The sequence below is a fragment of the Sturnus vulgaris genome, chromosome 3 (genome assembly GCF_052056855.1).
Source record: "Sturnus vulgaris isolate bStuVul1 chromosome 3, bStuVul1.hap1, whole genome shotgun sequence".
NCBI lineage: Eukaryota > Metazoa > Chordata > Aves > Passeriformes > Sturnidae > Sturnus > Sturnus vulgaris.
Window position 1 is genome coordinate 8,130,868 of NC_142245.1, and position 13,594 is coordinate 8,144,461.

Below are 13,594 nucleotides of genomic sequence, written 5' to 3' on the forward strand. Positions count from 1 at the left end.
TTTAGGGAAGAAGGCAGTTTACACTGGTGGTTCAAATTATTCTTATCTTACCTTTTCTACTTCTTACTGAGACTACTTTATGAATTACAGCTCCATGGCAGTTGTGTCCTCCTTAATTTGTACCACCTACAACGGATATGTGCTGATAGACAGGTAACACCCTGAAATCTAACACCCTGTTTTTCTCCCAACAGAAACTTATGAAGATTTTGAAACAAGAGTCATCGAGGTAAGCATTGCAAATCTTTCCAGGGACTTTGAAGAATTATCCCTACTTTATATTGACCTTGCAATTATTTAACCAGTCTTTGCTAAGTCAGTATTATAGCAGTAAGAATTAGACTGGTTTTCTGTTTCAGCTGCATGACATGTACAAGCACAGCCTATGAGAAAGTGAGTTACTTTGTCTCTTCAATTGAGAGAGAAAGGCTATGAAAAACATTTTCTTAACAAAATAGCCTGATTCACAGCAGCTCCTTGTCTGCAAGTTAAAAGAATAAAAAGAATAATCAGGGAAGTCAGAAGCTGAGCTACCTGACAGGTCTACTGCAGAAAAGCATCTGAGGTTTCTCTCCTGTTACGATAAATGTGCAAATGGGTTTCCTTGCCCTTGATTATCTTTCTGCATTTTGCTGAGATGACCTTCAGTTGGAATTCTATTCAGTGGCTTGAGTGTTTTCTAGATAAATCCAAATCTTTGCTCGTGGCAGTGAGTTCTAGTATCTCCTGAGACATGGAAAACGATGCTATATTGTAATCTCGGTCTGGGTAATTAAAAGTCATGAGTTGGTTTCTATTTTCTTTTTTTCATCTTGCAGAGGGGAAAGATGTAAACTGTGTTAGATATCTGCTGTGAAAAGGATAAAAAGCAATGGATATAAATAAAAGCAAGGTAAATTTAGACATAAAGAATGACTTGCAAATGGGAATTTGAATACTGGAATGGACTGGGAGTATATGGAAAGTCTGTCATTGGAGCTTTTTAAAACAAATTAGATAATCTGTCAGAAGGGATGGGGGACAAAATCTGTGATCTGTTAACCCATTTTCTTATTTCAGTGGGTTTTTGGAGTGGACTGGGCCACACTATGGGCTTTGACTGATACAGCAAAGACCATTTGGAGCACATGGCCTTTAGCTGAGTCTGTGTTTGAAGGCCATTTGTGAAAATTGAATTGCACAGGAACTGCTCATAAAAGAAGTTATTTTTGTTCCCAAGCCCTGCAGCTGGCAGTGCCTTCTGTTACCTGGAGGGGCACATTGCAGAGCAGAGAATGTTGGTCTGTGCCATGTCACAGCTGACTCTCACTTTGGATGCTGCAGCAGGGGAGTTTGCCCTTCTGTACTGGCAGAATTATTTACAAACAACAAAGCTGAGTTGCTGTGCAGTGGTTCCATGTGCGATAGAAATCTGTCTCAATGCTTTATTATATTTGAGTAATAAAAAAGGCTGGGGCTCTGCTGTTACATGAGATTGCCACAGATGTGAACTGAGAAAGTGGAATAGTTTTGCAGAAAAATAGCAGCAGCAAAAATTCTCTGTTCAAAATCAGCAGTGAGCTCAAGATAATTGAGTCTTACAATTTTCTGATAACAAGTACGAGTTTTGAAACAAATAGATCATTTTAGCATTCCTGGCTTAAATAAGTGAGAGACATGCTGCTATTTCTGGATGTGTTTTCCATTATCTTTACCTTCACAACAGTACAGGAGATTAAAATAACGCTTGCTGAGAAGTTGTGCTTCATGGCAAGAAACTCTGAGCCATTTTTAAAGGACTGCCTTATGAACAAAGATGTAATAGGCCCTTTCTGTTGTGACTGTGCTACTGAAAAGGCTGTGCTGTTTTGCTTAAAAAAAGAGCGAAATTGTGTATTAAAGTGTTTTCTTATAATGCAGAAACAGAAAAGCTGTAATTTGATTTTTTCTGACTGAAAAATAGAGACAAGCTCAGATTTTCATGTCAACTAGAACTAAAATTGTCATAGAGTTAACTGTTAATGTTCCCTGCCAGCCTAAGGCACATTTTCTGTTCTGCTGATATATTAGAGATAAGAACAGTCTCTTTAAATAGAACTGATGGTAATGCATGACTGGTGTCTATCATAATATAATCACAGTGCTAATTAACATCTACAGCTGTAGCTGACATGTGCCATTGTTCTTTTCACTGGAAGGCTTAATTTCATGTGTCAACCACTCTCAGATGAACTTTTCTTTTTCTCCAAAATGAACATGGCAACATAGAAAAAAAAAAGTAACCTACATGACATCCTGTGCTGTAATAGTAATTGCCTTGTAGTGCAATTAAAATTAGAAAGTGGGGCCTTGTGCTCAGTAGGGCCTGAAGGCAGAGAACATGAGGTTAGTGGCCCTTTGACTCTCTCATTAAGGGGAGCTTTCTAAGGAAGAAGATAAAGTTATAAATAATGGCCTTTGCAAAAGTCAGATCTCAAAGGGGTTTTGTCCAATACTGAAGTTGCCTCCTACCAGTTGTCAAAACTGTGTTTGGTAATCACTTACTGGTTTGTTCATGCTTTTTTGTTTACATTGACTGTTTCTGGTGAAGGCAACTTGAAGAATTTTGTGTAAGCACGGCTCCATTTTATCAGGGTCAGTGCAACCTTTCCAGTGCCAGAATAGCTCTGGTTTTTAGCCAAATGGTTTGGGTATGGTACTGTCACTTTTAAACTAACGAACAGAACTACTCAGAGATTTGTGTTTGAGTGTTGAGCTACAGAAGGCAAAGTAGTATTAGGTGTTCTTGTCTCAGTCCATTTGGATCACTCAGATTTGCAGAGCACTATAACCTGTAAACGTCATTTCATGAGTTTGCTATACAGGAAAACAACTAACCACTCAATCCCCTTTGTACTGACTAATCTAGCACAGGAATTCACTAGTTTTTCACTTAATTAACGAGATTTTTAACTTAAAAGTTCTCTAGTTCATAACTAATAACTGTGAGGAAAATAGTTGCCAAACCAAGTCGAGAGTGTTCCTCCTTCCTCTTCTGTTGCAGTGCAGGTGTGGCACTGGGAAGCACCTCTGTCATTGGTGTCATCCAGCTTGGAAATGTGATCTGTGCCATTGCCATGAGACTGTGAAGAGCTGCCAGATACACAGGATGAAAATATGGTGGCTGCTGGGAACAGAAAGTTCTGCATGGCAGTGGCTGCATAATGGCTTTTATTTCCTTCCTGGATGTCTTGTTTGCCTTGTTGTTGTCACTTTGATATGAGGGAGCTGCTTCCTAGCCTACATCAGGTCTCTTCTTGGCTCAACTTGGTAGACATGCTGCTTGTGATGAAAAGAATATTCTATAATGCAGAGCCTAAACCCTTTGTTTCTTTTTATAAGTCATTGGAAATTGTTTTTGTAAAAGGTGAAAAAAAAAAGGCTTGTGAAAAAGAAATGCTGCATGAATTACAGTGTCTGAGATCCATTGTTTAACAGCCTTGACTGAAAAATTATATGGTATAAAGGATAGACTCTGAGTGATAATTTACTTTTAATGACATGTTGCCCCAGAAGTACTTTTGGGGTATTTGTAGACTCTAGATTTTGCTTCTAGAGTATAGAGAAGTCTCCTGTTTCCTAGATGATACTGACAGTGTCTTTAGACTGGCAATGAAAATTTCAGATTTTTAAATTTTTCAGTTTTTAAGATAGCACCTGAAGCCACCTATCACAGGAAAAAACGAGAGGTCAGAGCTGTGCACTATTTCTGATATTCTTGGAGTACTCAAAGGTTTTGGCCTGCCCTAAAAGTAGAGGGTAGCATTTAGGAATGCTACTCTCAACTGGTTCTGTTTAATAAATACTAGGTGATTTTTATCTCTTCCCTGTCAGCCTGTCTGGAAGAAATAATTTACATTTGGAGCACCCAGAAGCTTTTGAGTGACTTTTAATTGGGCATAATTTTGGCTCATCCTTTGAAAAGAAAATAAAGCCATTTCAGATGCAGAGTGACTTTGAGGATGCATTATTGGAGGGTCAGTCCAAAGGATCTCTACTCAGGTGGGAGCTGTAGTATGAAGCCACACTGAGAGAGGAACAGGACTAGGTTATCAGTGCTGCTTGTGTTTCTGTGAGTGCTGTTCATTTCTGTTTGTGTTGGCTTGCAGGGCTCAGTGTGGGATTGCATTCCCATCTCTCTGTGAGGGTTCTTGGATGGAGAGGGCATCTCCTCCTCTGAGGGTGCAAGGTTAAGGACCATTTCAATGTAAACATTGCAGCTGGGAGATGTTCTGCCCTTGAGGTACAAATCTGTTCTACCCTTGGAGCACAGAATGCTGATAGGGACATGATGTAGCTAACATGGATTTGGGTTTTGCTAACCAGTTTATTACTCAATTCTTTCAGGTAACTGGATTCCCAAATCTTTTAGCTGTGCCCCTGACCCTCTCTAGGCTCATTTGCATGGAAGTGTTTTTATTTCAGCACTGCACCCTGCTCTCATTTTATCTCATTTCCCCTTGTACCTTGGAGGAGTATTGGGACGAGAGTCTCTTATCCCATGAGGGGATCAGCCTGTGCAGACACTTCTCTGCATAATAGCAGCAAAAGAGTGGCAGTGTCAAGAGTGTGGCCTAGAAATGGCAGCTTCCTAGAAATCATGACTGGAATAGGACTTCTAGAAAGGAGGAATTCCCAAGGGCAGTCAAGCTGGCCAGGCATTCATCCAGCTTTTAAAGGAGCAAAACCTCGCAGGAAGTGTTGGACCCTTTTTCTAACCAAGTGCAACACCTGAAAGCATAATAATGTTTAGCAGCCTGTCTTTGAGTGTAGCTTAACTTCCACATTGTTGTTTCTCCTCTTAATAAATGTTTGAGGTAGTTTCATTTTGGTTTTGAGGTGCTGCTCTTCCCTCAGTTCTAGAAAGAAAGCTGAGTTTGCAGTATTTCACCACTGGATGGTGGATTCAAGGAGACAGTTAATTTGAAGTATACTGTGATTTAGGCTGAGCATGTGCTTGCATCTGCTTTCAAAATTTAAAAATTTGCTTTCAATCTAACTTCGGTGGCAGTCTGATAATAGGGGTGGTTGTGTCTTGGTTTCAGTCACTTTTCAGAGGCTATGTTGTTTTAAGAGTGGCACAGAAGCTCCTTGCATGTGTCTTTATTGCCACATTCTGGAAAGGGAGAGGAATAATCCACGAGTAGTTTTCTACAAACATCATATCCTTTATTTTTTACGTGCTGATTTTATTTTTGTACAGGTGCCTACTGAGATTAGCAACAGAAGATAAAAGTGTGTGCAAAGCAAAAATAGCATTCTCTTGATGCTCCTGGGGAGATGACTCTGCTTCACTCTTTTTTCTTCCATTATTATTTTGCATTTTCTCTGAATAGCCCATTTATACAGGCACTGTAATCTTATGGGGTGTGGTTTTTTTAGTTTGTACTTGTCAGCAGTGAGTTTGAAGAAAAAAAATAGCTTGCAATAAGTAATTGGCAAGGCTGATATTTCTTCAGAGTGCTCTCTAGAATGTGTGGGCACTTTGAATTAAACAGCATCTTTATTTTAATGAAAGCGAGGTAAAATTTTTGAAACTAGCCATAATCTGTACCTATTGAAGGCACTGGAATTTTGGGGGGGGGGGGAGTTGGTTTTGGGTTAGTTTGGGGGGTTTTTTTCATTTCTTATGGTGAATTTTAGTAAGAATGTTTAAACCATGACCAAGTATTTTCTAATAATCTACTTTCAGATATATAACACTACAACTAGAGTAGCTTACTGAAGAATTACATCTAGGGAAAAGGATTTTTATATATGCTATGTATTATCTTTTTATACTTTATATATAATTAATGTATTACATACAGCGTATGAACTGTATGTCTATATTTAAATAAACTTAGTTCAATATATAAAAAAAGCAAGGGACTAGAACAGATGGACAGAGGTTGTCCCAAAACTGGGTTCTCTCACCCAGTGTGGAAGAAGCCAATCCACACAGTCAACCTATTTGATTTATTTATAGTTCTGCTTCAAAAGGGTTGCTGTGGGTAAAGCTAGCACACTGAAAGCCAAAAGCACAAGCATATTCATACAGTTTGATTATTTACAGTTCTGCATAATGAATCTACATCACTGCTTGACCTAAGCTGCTCCTTGCTTAGCTGTCTCTCACCTGAATTTAAGGGTACAGCACATTCTAAATTCATGTTTGGTGTTAAGCGTCTCCACTCACAGGCAGGTAACCTCAGCTTCAGAGGTGTAGTTTTCACATCAAAATGAGCCAAGTTCAGCAAAGTACAAACCCTGAAGTATTTTTAAACCCCAGCAGTCTCAAGCTGGAATCAGTCTTTTCCCCTTATCTCATAATTTTAGTGGCCTTCTGACAGATTCTGCATTCTCTAGGTCACGTTGTCCTCCCTTTTCCCTTTCCCTCCCACCTGTACATCTGTGTCTTGTCCATTTTGGGATATATTAGACCATATAAGATGGGGGGCTGTAAAGCAATGACTTGCTTATAGAGTCATGGAATGTTCTGACTTGGAAGGGGCCTATCAGGATCATCGAGTCCAGCTCCTGGCCTTGCACAGAATACCCCAAGGGTCACACCATATGCCTGAGATTGTTGTCCAAATATTCTTGAATTCTGTCAGGCTTGGTGCTGTGACCTCTGCCCTGGGGGGCAGTGCCCAAGCACCCTCTGGGTGAAAAACTTTTTCCTGATATCCCACCTAAACCTCCCCTTACACTGCTTCAGGCTTTCTTCTTCCCCTCTCTTAAATGGAATCTCCTCTTCAGCAGCTGTCATCTCTGTAATGAAATGTAATGCCTTCTGAAGTAGATTTCAATCCTAAAGTTTAATTAATGTAAAGCAACAGCAGATCTTGAGCAATTCCTGAGAGTGCTTCTAAAATAGGTTAAAATATGAGGGGGACACGTCAATATTGGTGTCACTTTCTCAGTGTTAGTATTACTTTCCTTTTTTTTCCCCATGTTTTTTCATCATGCTTGAAATCACCCATAAAGCTGGCAGCATTAGAGCACTATCTGTTGTGCAGCTGAACACATCAGAGGTTACTTTCATGAAAGTGCACTGAGGCAACTTTTTCTCTGAATGTGGATTTTTAACAAGCTTTGTGTATTTAATGCTGTGTTGGTTTGAAAGTAAAACCAGTGCGAGACTCCAAGTCAGTAATACAATTTAATAGGAGAAAAGAGAAAAAATAAAATACATGCAATAATATAAACTAAAAAAACACCGACAAAGTCAGAAATACAACCTGACACCCTGTCAGTCAGGGTGTTAGTAGCAGTCCGTATAAATGGTAGCTGCAGTCCTCCTGGATGACAGATGTGATTCCGCTGAAGCAGTGCTCCTGTAGAAGGTGCAGTTTTCCCCCGAAGATCCAGCGATGATGTAGAAAAAAAAGGGTCCGACTTCCCTCTGGGATCCCGTGGAAAGGGCTGCCTTCGTGTCCCAAACCCCAGTTTTTATCTAGGTAGGAAAGGCTTGGCTCCTGCCCCTGGCTGGGGCATCTCCCAATGGGATGATGTAATCTTATCAGTCACACAATAGGACTTAATGGCCCGTTAACAGAATATATCTTCTGGAGGAAGGATGGATTGTGAAAAGATGATGATCATCCCCCTGGTCTTATCAGATGGCACATCAGCAGAGGATATCTCCCACAGAGATAAGGATCACCACCCCTCCTACATTTTAAGAGATGGTGATAGAATACACATTTTTGCATTGTACCCCAGGACAAATGCCTTGAAGCCAGTGTCCCACTGCAGATGCTACCCATGGACAAGGACAGTAGAGATTTTAAGTGTATACTGTAAACCTGTAATACCTTCTTTGGCAAACTTGACTCTCTTTAAAAAAGAAAAAAAATAAAAACTAACAAAACCCAACCCATCTGAACTATGTGCAACAACAAGAAGCTTTGTGTTGTTTTTTTTTCTTCAGGTGAGAAATGTGTTTTGTATGAAGGCAAAGGAGGGCAGAAAAAAATCAGTGCGTGCCTTAGTGGCTGTTGGGAATGGTAAAGGGGCTGCAGGTATGTGCATTTATTGTACACACAAGGTAATATCTGATGATGGCATATTTTGTGGGAGCTTTAGTAAGACAGCTGTATCATGATTAGCCAGAGTTTTGCTGAACTTCGCTTATGGGAAAGATTCAAGGCCTCATGTGTTCCTCCTGCTGAATTTTGCTTGCACTTGGGAGTGGAGGAAAATACATAAAGAGAGAAAGGTGTGGTTCTCTTGCAGAAAGATGTGTTACTCTGAAAAAACTCCTGCCTCTTCTTTGGGAAGCTTCTTCATGGGACATGTTATCGCTGTAATCCAGATGTCCTACATGATGGAGCTGAAGTTGTCCCAGGCTTTTTTTCTTTATTCTCTTCTTTATTTTTAAACAGAGTGGACTGTTTCTTTTTTATGAAGCAGTCACCACTACTCAATTATTTGAAACAAAATTTGGTCAAACATACAAAACAGCTTAAGCCTTATTTTTTTTTCCTTTGACAACAAGCAGTTGGCATCCAAATATTAGGTGTTCATAACTCCTAAACTGTTTGTGATTTTCTTCTGATCAGATCAGTAGATCTGATCTACTCAGATCATACTTTCTGAGTGCAGTACTGCACTTTCTGTGCAGTAGAGTGGAAATTTAAATGGTAAACGTGTCTGTGAAGTTCTTTGGTTTGTTTCCACTTTTCTTTCTGAAGATCATGTGCATCTGTTTCTCAGCACTAAAATGCCTCTTTCTGTCTTGCAGGTTTTGCAATAGGGAAGGCAGGTGACAGGACAAATGCTTTAAGGAAAGTATGTTGATTGAATATCTTTTGCTTGATGACAATTACAAATAATCCACTTAGGGTTTTTTTCCTAATAATCAGTATAATTTGTAGTCTTTGCAAAGAAGTATGTCCATGTGTTTCTTTGTCTTGATACAGATAGTCATAGAATGATTTAAGTTAGAAAAGCCCTTTCAGATCATCCAGTCTAGCTGTTGATCTAACACTGCCAAGTCCACACCAGCCCATGTGCCTCTGCAGTGCCCTGTCTGCACATCTTTCAAACACCTCCAGGGGTGGTGACTGAGCCACTTCACTGGCAGCCTGTTGCAGTGCTTGGTAACCCTTTCAGGAGAGAAACTGTTCCCATCTAAATCTCCACTGGCACAGCTTGAGGCAATTTCCTCCCATCCTATTACTTTGCTACTTGGGAAAAGAGACCAACCCCCATCTCACTTCATTCTTCTTTCAGATATCTGTAGGGACCAGTAAGGTCTCCCCTGAGCCTCCTCTTCTCCAGAGTAAACATTTTCATTTCCATTGAGTTTAAATGTGGCAAATCTGTTTTCCTCTTTCTTTTTTTATATCTAATTAATTGAATAACAGTAAATTGCAAATGCTTAGCAGAAGAATTCACGGTGAAAAATGTTTTCCACTTTTATTTCCTAGGCAAAGAATAAAGCAATAAGCTCCTTACACTTCATAGAGCTATATCAGAACCACACAAGTAAGTATTATTCTTTCAATGTAAGCCTGAATATGCCAGCAAGAACTGGTTGCAACTACTTGCAAAGCATAAAAAAAAGTTGAAGAAAGTTTTTCTGATCTGATGCGTTGTATTATAATTCTTGATAGCCTGGTCTAGTCGAAGGTTTTCCTGCTCATTGAGGAGGGGTAGGACCAGCTGACCTTTAAAAGGTCCCTTCCAACCCAAACAATTCCATTATTTTGTGCTCAAAATTTGGATACTTAATGCATAGTATTTCAGGCTCTTAATAGCAAGATTAGATCTTTTCTGGCACAGTCTCAGTTAAGGGAGTCAGATACTGTCATGGCATTTTTTTTACCATGAACTCCTGTGCTTTTCCTCTTTCTGTGGCAGAGGAGATGATTCCCTATGACTCAGTCCATGTGTGCTGACCCAGCAGCCAGGGAGAACCTGGGCTGGGGGATCAGCCTGATGTTTCCTGGTAGGTTTTTGTTAGTACTCTGTATGGAAAATTGAAGAATGCTGATGCCTATGGGAAATCTTATGTTAGAAACTAGATGATTAAAAAAATGTGAGTTAAATTGTATAATGTGAGCTCAGTTCAAAACTAAATGAAGCTCATTGGAGACACACCTACCTGTTTTGCAGTGGTAACATAGTATTCACAGGTATTTCAGCATTCATAATCTACTCCAGGATTTACCTAGACTAATCCTCCTCCTTAAAGAAGTCAGAGGAGAGTAAAACCAACTTCACAGTTCAGAAAAAGAAAGGTACTAGCTAAAGCTTTTCTAGAAGAATTTATCTGTAATGCCTTTTTTCCCCCTCTCCAGTTTACCACGACATTTCTGCGAAATTTAAAAGGACAAAAATCCGCATGAAGAAACAAAACAAAGGTAATTAAAGAAGTTAAGTTTTGAAGTTTTAATAATTACTGACTGGTATTTATTTGATGAACTTAAACTTATGTAGTGTCTAGTCTACCATGTTTTAAATGTTGGAAACGATCAGTCATTTTTCTTTAGAAATACCTACTGTTGCTGTGTCTTGGTTTGAAAGACAGGTATGGTCTAAGGAAAGGCAAGAGCCCCCTTCCTGAGATGCAGAATGCAACCCCCTCCCTTTTAATTATTTTAGGTCCAAATCAGAAGCCTTCAGGCAGGAGATGTGGGGATAAGGGTAACAGTTCTTTACTGATACCTAACAAGGCAGAAAAACAACAACAGCTATAAAAATTGACAACAGAACAGTATAACTCAGTTCCAGTCCCTTTTGGCCGCAGGCCGTCTCCCTGCGCTCAGTTACCGGTGCTGTTGGCAGGGCAGGTCCCGTGCAGTCGAAGAGGGCTGGGTGATGGCGGCCGTGGCCCAGGGGTGAGAGGGATGGGAAAGTGACTCCCCCTCACGGTGTCGGTCGTGGTGCTCAGCAGGGTGTCCGGAGATAGTAGGGTGAGATGGGAGAGCAGCAGAGAGATGTCCAAAGGCAGGGAGCGTGGATCTCAGTGCTGGGATGGCAGGGGAGATGACAGATCGGAGCCCAGGCTGTCCTCCCACTCCACGAGCCAAGCGAGAGAGTCCCCCACTCCAGACCCCCTATCCCACCTTTCCTTTTCTGGTTCCCTCCCCCTCCACCCACCCCCCTACAAGAGAACATTATCTGTCGTTTTAAGGTGTAGCCACAACTACTTAGCATAACAATGGGAGAAATTCCCCAGAAAAAAAAGGGAAGCATTCAACCACCAACATGCTGACATGGTTTTGCTCTTGGGATTTGTCCCTTTTACACTTGTGGGAGCTCTTTCACTCTTCCTAAGTCTAATTCCTTCAGCCACTGATGGGTTATAAATTCTTACACCCCTCCCACTCCAGGTCTCCCTTTCTTTACAGCCTTGGTGGTTATGAAGTTAGTTTGATCTTCCTGGAAGTGGCACCTGAGGTTTCCTGACAGCTCATTAGTTGGGGGGGTGGTTTTTTCTTTCCTTGTTTCTTTTTTCCAGGGTTTCTTTTCAGATCTGTGTCTCTGTATATTTGTTTCTGGTTTTCCCTTTTTCCCTCAATTTCCTACTTGACAAGGTCTCCAATCAGATAACCTCACTAGAATAAACATTCTAGCCGTTTTCTGCAGCTTTCCAGCCATTTGGTCCCCAGGATGTATTTCTCTTTTGTGTCCTTTACTCAGTTGCAGCAAGACTGTCCTGCAGTTTTTAAAGATCACTAGAGCTAAACCATGTGAAACAAACCTCACTGGAGCAAAAGAAGACTCTTCAAAAAAATAACTCCTCCATTAAAACCTGTCAAATCTAAGAAACCATTTGCAATTAATGACAATGTAGTCCAGTTAGGTGTTGGAGCTGATATAATCTCCATCTCTGTGATGGAGATGGACACAGATGACACCCAAACCTCTGTTGTGTTTGTGGATTTTGAAATATATTTGCCTCTCCTTCACTCTGTGCCACTAAAATTATGACAAAGTGTAACTCATTCCAGTTGCTGGGCCAGGAAAAGGAAGTGATGCCTCTGCACTGCCCCTGGAACCATTTTTAACATCTAATGTGTTCTAACATGCTGAGTAACAAAAATAACAAAGAAGAGATCTCAGTGCTCTCTTCTGAGTAAGTTGAGTGCTTAAAAATAATCATACAATGCTCATTTATTTATGGTTTCCCCCCCCCCCCAGGGTATGGTCTGCATTGCCACAGAGCTATTATCACCATTTGCGGGCTAATTGGCATTAAGGACATGTATGCCAAGGTCACTGGATCCAAAAACTTGATTAACATCACCAGAGCTCTCTTTAGAGGCTTGACCCTACAGGTGGGTGCACTCTGAGTGCCCAGGAGGTATGGGGACAGAAGGGAGTGGATGTTGTAATAGTTTGTGGGCAAACAGCTTATATTCCAGGCTTAAAATGAAGTAATCTTACAAAAAGCAAACAAAATCGGCAGAGGGGATAATTCCTCAGCAGTTTTATGGAGCTGTCCAATCAGGAACAGCTGTGGGTACCTCTGCCTGTTCCACAGCCAGGTGTCTGCAGGGCACATCTGAATTCCTCGGCTTTCATTTGGTGTGGTTATGGTGACTATTGGAAAATCCTGGGCAGAGGGAATTGTGGGCCAGGTTTGGTTGCTGCTGCTTGTTTGTGTTCTAAGTTCTCACTGTGCAAGGACTGAAGCCCCAGCTGCTTCTATTGCTGCTATAATTGAGATCTCTGAAGTCAGCCAGGGAGGTGGTGCTGTTCCCTCCACCTCTAAGTGCTCACAGTGGAGATGTCTCTGTCTGAGCCAGCTGTCTGGAATTGATGGAAAAGCTCCAACATGCAGTATTTCATCCTACTTCCTTTGAACACCAGCCTCAGGATGAGTCAGCCCTCTGGAAGTTCCTGGTTATCTCATTTGTTTGCAGCTTTGGTGGCTGCCAAGGTTTAGCAGTTTCCATTCCCAATACAGCCCTGCAGAACTGTAGCTGTCAAGTCTGTCACCCTGTCCTGGCCAACGTCATCAGTTCGGCCTCAGGAGGTGAGGGGTTGTGACATTCTTTGCCTGATGAGAGTCACAGATCTCACAGCTTAGCCATACCTCAGGGCAATCAGACTTGGGGAAGACTGGCATTGTATTTTCAATCATTGTCTCTGAGAATCTGCCACAGAATGAACAGAAGAAATGCCTGCTGTATAAATTACTGCTTTGAGGGTTATGCATTTGATATGTTTCCTTCACTGCCCTGAGTAGGAAAAATTTCCTGGCACCTGTAAACATTTACTCTGTAAAATCTGAGTGTTATCAAAACACCTTGTAGGCAAGGGAGAGGTGTACTTGAAAGTAATGTTACATTCATACTTTGTTACCTAATGCCACCTCTCTGGGCAGTAACAGGCACTTTCCTGTTGTCAAAACAAAATTTATATCCACATAAAGGCATACAAATTTTCCTACACGGTACTAACATGCCAACAGGCACGTTTATGAGCAGGATATGTCTTTCCAGAAGCAAGTTCCTCTAGGATGACACTGTAGGGCTGATTAGTATATCTGAGGTCTGGCTATCTGAATTTTTGCCCAGTAAGATAAGCCTGATAAGTCATTTCATTTACACAGTGCTTAAACTGTTTATTAGGAAAT

General features: G+C 40.9%; 1 protein-coding gene across 1 annotated transcript in view; it reads left to right on the forward strand.

The window, feature by feature from the left end:
- The window catches only part of MRPS5 (mitochondrial ribosomal protein S5), a 28,171-nt gene that overhangs the window by 13,890 nt on the left and 687 nt on the right, over positions 1-13,594 (forward strand). The window contains exons 5-10 of the mRNA XM_014892626.2: positions 195-229; positions 7,934-8,024; positions 8,747-8,793; positions 9,435-9,492; positions 10,308-10,370; positions 12,154-12,290. Of these exons, the coding sequence (XP_014748112.1) occupies positions 195-229; positions 7,934-8,024; positions 8,747-8,793; positions 9,435-9,492; positions 10,308-10,370; positions 12,154-12,290 (431 nt within the window). The remainder of the gene's footprint in view (positions 1-194; positions 230-7,933; positions 8,025-8,746; positions 8,794-9,434; positions 9,493-10,307; positions 10,371-12,153; positions 12,291-13,594) is intronic.